This window comes from Monomorium pharaonis, chromosome 5 (genome assembly GCF_013373865.1).
Source record: "Monomorium pharaonis isolate MP-MQ-018 chromosome 5, ASM1337386v2, whole genome shotgun sequence".
In the NCBI taxonomy this organism is placed as follows: Eukaryota; Metazoa; Arthropoda; class Insecta; order Hymenoptera; family Formicidae; genus Monomorium; species Monomorium pharaonis.
The window spans coordinates 12,741,807-12,749,174 of record NC_050471.1 but is presented as its reverse complement, the minus strand read 5'-3'; the positions used below and the strand labels follow the sequence as shown (position 1 = coordinate 12,749,174).

At 42.9% G+C, this 7,368-nt stretch overlaps 1 protein-coding gene across 1 annotated transcript; it reads left to right on the top strand.

Annotated features, from left to right (window-relative positions):
• The first annotated feature begins 3,047 nt into the window (after nt 1-3,047).
• Nucleotides 3,048-4,247, top strand: LOC118645611. The gene has a single exon (XM_036287035.1). The coding sequence runs from the start codon at nt 3,048-3,050 to the stop codon at nt 4,245-4,247; it is 1,200 nt and encodes a 399-aa protein (XP_036142928.1).
• Nucleotides 4,248-7,368: the final 3,121 nt, after the last annotated feature.

Genomic DNA, 7,368 nt, shown 5'->3' with positions numbered 1-7,368 from the left:
GAAACAGCATACAAATTACAATTAAATATAAATTAGCAAAAAAACTAGGTATATATTTCGGGGAAAGAAAAAAAGAGTACTTACGACAATTGCAGACAGTTCGACGTATGCCTCCGGGTCGATCTTAATTGTCTTTGGATGTCGTCGCGCCGTCCTCGAAGCCTGGCGACTTCGGGTACTCACGTACCCCAGAGCCGGCAGGCGATCCGGTAGCGTAATACGCGCTTCCCCGTAACAAAGGCACTTTAAAAAATATATAAAATAGATCAATATTTTTTATTATAAAATTAATATAAATGCATATAAATAATATAAAAATTTTTAATATTAAAATAAAGTACTTACAATGTTAGCCATGGTATCTTTATTGTAAATATATTTTTGGAGATGCATTTTCACCACTTCTTTACTCGAAGAAATTTCGAACTGAACTGACGATGCTGTCTGATCTGGACGACGCTTTCCTCGTCGAATTTCCAAACAAATGAAACCACTTCACTTTTCCCATACTACAGAAAACTATAGCTCTTGGAGACGCGTAAAATCACGTCTTCGTCGTACACTTTGCTAACGCTTGAAAAATATTTCATACCTCTTACGCTCACATTTTTTTTACTAGCTTATCAGGTTGTTGTACAAACATTATTTTTTATATTAGGTAAAGGGGTGGGATTAAACACCTATTTATACGAGCGCAAAGTCGTGCATCGCTCAGTATCAAAGATGTATCTCGTACTATCGCATCCCTCCGATATTCTCGATTTAAGCGCAGAGCAGTTACAGTTTGTGCCAAAGATCGTTCTGTTACGCGAGTGTGGCAACTATATCGAACACGTGTGGGACAAGCTTCCGGAACATTTAAAAGCTGATCAAGAGGTTCGAAGCTATCGTCGCTGTAACGAGCATTACAATCAACCGTGGCAGCAAACGCACATCGACGGCCCCGCACCGTTGATCAAGAATTGTAGCGAATGTCAGCTTTCGCGACGAACAAATCGGTAAAAAGCGGCTGCGGTCATTTGTTGAATCGCGCGATAAACGCGCTTCCCTTCGAGTTACACATCCCTGGCTATCAGTTTTGCGGACCAGGAACGCACTTGGAAAAGCGATTAGCTAGAGGCGATCGGGGTATAAATCCGCTGGACGCGGCGTGCCGCGAACACGATATCGCGTATTCTCGAAGCAACGAGCTTGCCGACAGACACGCAGCGGACGAAATACTCGCCAACAAAGCACGAAAACGCGTAATCGCGAAAGATTCGGCTCTCGGAGAAAGAGCCGCCGCTGCTGCCGTCTGGGCAGCTATGAAAACCAAGACAAAGATCGGTATGGGCGTAAAGAGCAAGAAGAAGAGGACGACGACGAAGAAAAAAAAACGTATACTTCCGGCAGCAAAACGAGGCGGTGCATTACCGATTCTACCGATATTAGGCGCGCTCGGATCATTGATCGGCGGAGCGGCCGGCGTGGCAAAGGCGGTAAACGACCGCAAAGCCACGCGACGTCAACTCGAAGAGCTGCAACGTCACAATCGCGCGATGGAAGGTCGCGGAGTGTATCTCGCTCCGTACAAAGGCGGGCGAGGGCTGTATCTCGCCCCATACAAGTACGGAAAAGGCGTAAAAGCGAAAAGGAAAAATACTTCAAAGAGGCGTTAAAAAAATTCATGGGTGCGATGACAAACGTGCAATTACATCATTTGGCTATTCGTATGCGTATTCCATATTTCAGAGGAGTGTTTATGCGTAACGCGTTACCGATAAGCGGCGCGCGTCTAAATGAAAGCGGTATCGTAAACCTGGACGATGCGGCGGGCCCCGGTACTCACTGGGTAGCGTACGTAAAGAGAGACAATCACGTAATGTATTTCGATAGTTTCGGAAATCTTCGACCACCTAGAGAACTCGTACGATATTTCGGAGACGGTGTGACTAAAATAGAATACAATCAAACGTCTTATCAAACCTACGATCAGAGCATCTGCGGACAACTTTGTCTGCTATTTTTACACTCGATTTAAAGACTGACGTTGCGCTGTTTAAACTCAGTATTCGTTCAAACATGTCGCTGACGCTTACGCTGAGCGGTGAGAGCAGCATTCTGACAGCGAGGTACTCTCCCGCTATAGAGTTGAACGACGATGACTACGAGCTCGGTCTAGCGATCTTTGAAACATATAATACGATACCGAATGTGAATGCTTCGAACAATAAATTTTACTTTGGTAAAGACAACGTGGAGATTACGATTCCTGAGGGATCGTACGAGCTGCATGCCATAAACGAGTTTTTAAAACGCGAGATTTCACAAATACGCCCGCGACGCGACGAGGCTCGTTCAAACGTTACGCGCGGTGACATCGCGATTAAAGACAATAATGCTGGGGATGAAGACCCGATAACGATCCGCGCAAACTACAATACGATGAGATGTGAGATCAGATGCGCATACAAAATAAATTTTGGTAAATCCAACAACATCGGCTCGCTGCTGGGATTCACGTCGAAGCGTATACTGGAACCGCGAAAATGGCACGAGTCAGACGTGTCAATCAACATAATGAACGTGAACATTATCCGCGTAGAGTGCAACGTGACCGCAGGCGCGTACAGCAACGACAAAAGCGTGCACGTGATACACGAGTTTTCGCCGAACGTGCCACCTGGATATAAGATTTCGGAAAGGCCGTCGCAGATCATTTACCTGCCGATCATCGTGCGGAGCGTTACAGATCTAACGATACGCGTCGTCGATCAGAACGGACGATTGCTTGATTTTCGAGGAGAAGAAATTACCGTCAGATTGCACGTGCGACGACGACGACGACTGCAACAATAACGTGAATGTGAAATGCTTGTACTAAACGTGTCGGAACGCGCGAGAAAAATAAATACAAACATCTTTACAACGAAAACATCAACGTTACAACAGTCATCCGATATTCCTGCTATACCTTTCGATAATATTCAATCATCCAGTTGTTCCAAGAAAAAGCTCACCGCGTCGAACGTTGAATTTTTGAAATCTCTGGGATTCGCGGTGCGACAATGACAGACATTTTAAACGTCAAAGACGAGCCGATCTTTGACGATCGCATCGTCAAGATCGAGACTCATACGTACAATCCGTTCGCCAATACAACGTTCGAACACAGCGACGAGATAAGAATACCTATACAACAGCAAGATTTATACACGTTGCCATCTCAAAGTTTTCTATACGTTGAGGGAAAACTTACGATAAAAAAACCAGTTGCGGGGTCTGATGTGATTTTGGGAAATAATTGCATCGCTTTCATGTTCGATGAGATTCGATACGAGCTCGACGGTGTAGAGATTGATCGCAACAGGAACGTCGGAATAACCAGCTCGCTCAAGAACTATGTAACTATGTCATCCGATAGAATTATGATTGCGAGTAACGCTGGCTGGGATCCGTGGAATCCTACGAACGGATACTTTAATTTTTGCGTACCGCTCAACATGCTACTGGGATTTTGTGAAGATTACAGACGCGTGGTGATTAACGCTCGTCACGAATTGATTTTAATACGCGCGCGCAACGATAACAATTGTTTAGTTGGCGATCCGGCGCGGGAGCCGGAAATTGAATTATTCAAAGTACAGTGGCGAATGCCGCACGTCCTGCTGAACGAGATAAATAAACTGGCGATGCTGCGTGCTCTGGAAAGCGGACGATACCTGAGCATGGCTTTTCGTTCGTGGGATCTATACGAGTTTCCGCTACTGCAGCGCACGACCAAACATTCGTGGGCCATCAAGACCGCTACTCAGCTCGAGAAGCCGCGGTACATCATCTTTGCTCTGCAGGCTGGTCGGAAGAACGTTATGCTCGAGGATACGAGCCGATTCGATCATTGTAAACTGACGAACGTGAAACTGTATCTAAACTCGGAATGTTATCCGTACGACGATATGAATTTGGATTTCGATAAAAACAGATGGTCGATTCTCTACGACACATACGTACGTTTCTGTAAAACCTATTACGGATACGATTATCTCGAGCCGAATCAAACTGTTGCGAATTTTCGGCAAAAAGGTCCATTCGTAATTATCGATTGTTCTCGACAAAATGAATCGGTCAAGAGCGCAACCGTGGACGTGCGCTTAGAGTTTGAATGCAAAGAAAACTTGCCTGCGAGTACCACCGCGTACTGTCTCATCATACACGATCGCGTGGTTCAGTACAATCCGTTGACAAATGTTGTGCGGAAGATCACCTAAGAACGTTGTCTCGCTTTACATTATTAAAGGAGAGGGGGTGGAAGTGAGACTATATATAAACCTACGATGCGCCGAAAGTTGAGAGCAGTCTTCTCGATTATCGAAAGAGAGCTCATCATGTCTATACCAACGTTCGTGGACCTGCAAGGTTTTATCGTTGGAAGAAAGTTTATCGTTAAGGAGTTTGCTGCTCTCAGAGATGGATTCATTCTCTCGCATTACATTTTTCGAAATCCCGTGCCGTGGCATCGACTCAATAATGCAGACAAACGCCAAGCATTGTGGTTGCTTACGCATCATCACGGATTACGATGGAACAGCGGAACGATTCCATACAGCAGAGCTAAAAAATTGATTACAACGACGCTGACTAGGAACGAAACACCGCCCGTTGTATACGTCAAGGGACACGAGAAACGAGAATGGTTGTGGAATTTGCTTCTGGATGACACGAAAGAAGACATATACGTTGAAAATATCGAGACGCATTATGAAGATATAAGATCTTTAAACGAGATGGACGTTACGCATACTTTATGTTGTGCACAGCATTCAACAAATTGTGCTTTACAAAATGTATTTAAAATATTCAATTGGTGGCATTATCATTAATAAACATGCGTTTTTTATAAATATAGTGTTTTTTCTTATTATGCCTGTCTCTTATTACCCCTATTAACCCTGTCGGAATCTGTTTACGTTATTTTTAACGTTCTTTTAGCGTTTTCTAACGTTTGAATCGGAACGTGTTACGACCCGTTCGAGATTATTTCATAAAGGGAAGATATTCAACGTTGCTTCCCCCTCTACTCGAAGAAATTTCCCCTCTATTGTAACTCATAAGTCGAACTATTTTTTCGTACGATCAGTATTGCGTCAGCCGCTCGAACAAAATGTTCTCCGCCAAAGAAAGCAGCAGTGGTATGAAGCGTTGCTACGATGCTATGTCGTGCGAGAAGAAATGCGACGCGTAAGTTTGATTTTTTTAATTCTTTTCATTTTTTAACTTTTATATTATTACTTTTATATTTTATTATTATTATATTTTATTATTATTATATTATTTTTTTATACAGTACGTCGGAGCGTCGCGCGGTTCGCGTACTAAGCAGACGATACGCGCTTACGAGTACGGGGTACAAATATCTCGAGATTGGCATCAACGTTGGTCCGCCGAGTTACGTGGAAATCGCCATAGGAGATCATCGGGGGAACGAACTTATAATGTCTCTCGAAACATGGAAGGGACTTTACGAACAGCGACAAAACGTTCTGAATCTCCTTCGCACCGACTATAAGGACTTGTACAATTTTATTAGCGTTGGACCGCTAACAGCCAGAATTTGCATAATCAGTGACGTTAACTTTATACGTTTGGAATCACAAAACGTACGCATGATAATGACCGAGTCGACCGTGCGTCGTATGTTCGATTTGGACGGTTGTGTAGATTTAATGTTCGATCGACTAATTAAAATTACTGATAATGTTGATATGCAGTTTACGCAATTCTCTAATATTGCATCCACCATAACGAACCCCGATCAAGTATCTAACGCGATACGCGCGAACAGCGTCTTTAATAAACATCGGCTTCTCGATTGTGAGCTTTTGGCTTTAGTATTTAATATGTAAGAGAAAAATTATTATACCGCTTTATATGAATAAATCAAACATTAAAAAATAAAAAACTTATGTTATCTATTTTTTCTTTATTTTATATATCTCTTTTCCTTAAGAGAAATATCACAATGCAAGCGAGAGCGCACGCGATGAGAGAGAGTGAGAACGTGTAAAGATGGCTGCGTACGAGCAGGAGCGAGAGCGCGCGAGAATACGTACGCGATGTGGGTAGTATGTGATGAGTGTGAGCGAGAACATACGAGAAATGAGTGCAAGTGAGAGTGTGCGATGAGTGCGAGCGAGAGCGTGCGATGGGTAGGAACGATGAGTGCGAGTGAGAGCGTGCAATGGGTAGGAACGATGAGTGCGTGTGTGAGAGCGTGCGATGGGTAGGAACGATGAGTGTGAGTGAGAGCGTGCGAGGGGTTGGAACGACGAATGTGTACGTGTATAAATTAATTTAAAAAATAATTTTTTACAAAAATATATATATTTTTTAAATACATTTTTGAAAATAAGATGAATATTACGGCCAGTAATCTTCATAATCGTCGCCGATTAAAGGCGGCATGTCGAAGAGCGAGAACATCAGCGGTTCCGTACGCGCCAATGGCTCGATCGATCAAGCCGTCATTATAGTAGCGGTTGGCTTTACGCTCCGCTCGCTTTATCGTCATTGCATCTATATTGAGAAATCCGCGTATGCGGATATTCCAAGGCCAGATCCCACGCTAGAAAAAATTATAAATTATTTTAAAAATTTGTAAAAGTTAGAAGTATTTATAAGTATTATTAATTAGCAGCCACTATTATTAAATTACCTGTTGGTTTACAGGCCCGCGCACCGATGTCAATCCCCCTAATGAAATGTTCATTGGAGGACCCGGATGCGGAATTTCTATACGCATCTCGTTATGAAAATCGATGCGTTGCACCGGCGTTTCACCCACATAGATGCACTGGAAAAAAATATAAAAATATTTAATATTTAATATTTATTAAATTCACTTTACCGCACATAAAAAACTTGCACTTACGCCTTCCGCAGGATAGGAGATGTTTAGCCTGAACATCTTGGCAAGCTACTGAAAAAATCGACAGACCAAGAGCTGGGAAACGTAGAGTTTTTCGTAAAAACGCAAAACCTTTTTTATAACAATGAAAAATCCTTTGACCTGATACGTAGCTGATCCAGTAGTGATTATTGTTAAGTAGACCAGTAGTAACATGTGAAAGCAATTTCAAGTCAGGTCTAACAATAACAATGGTGCGTACGTTCTGCGCATAGATGCATTCCAAGTATTGTAGTTTGGGATGATATGTTGTCAAAAAATCATTTCAATAGTAACATCTGGAAACAGTTTCGAGCCAGGTCTGACGATAACAATGGTGCATACATTTTTTACACTAACCACATTCGGTAACTTCCAAGCATTGTGGTTCGGCATCTTTTTATGTAAAAGCAGCCGAGATACCGGCGCTAGATCGAGAGAAATGA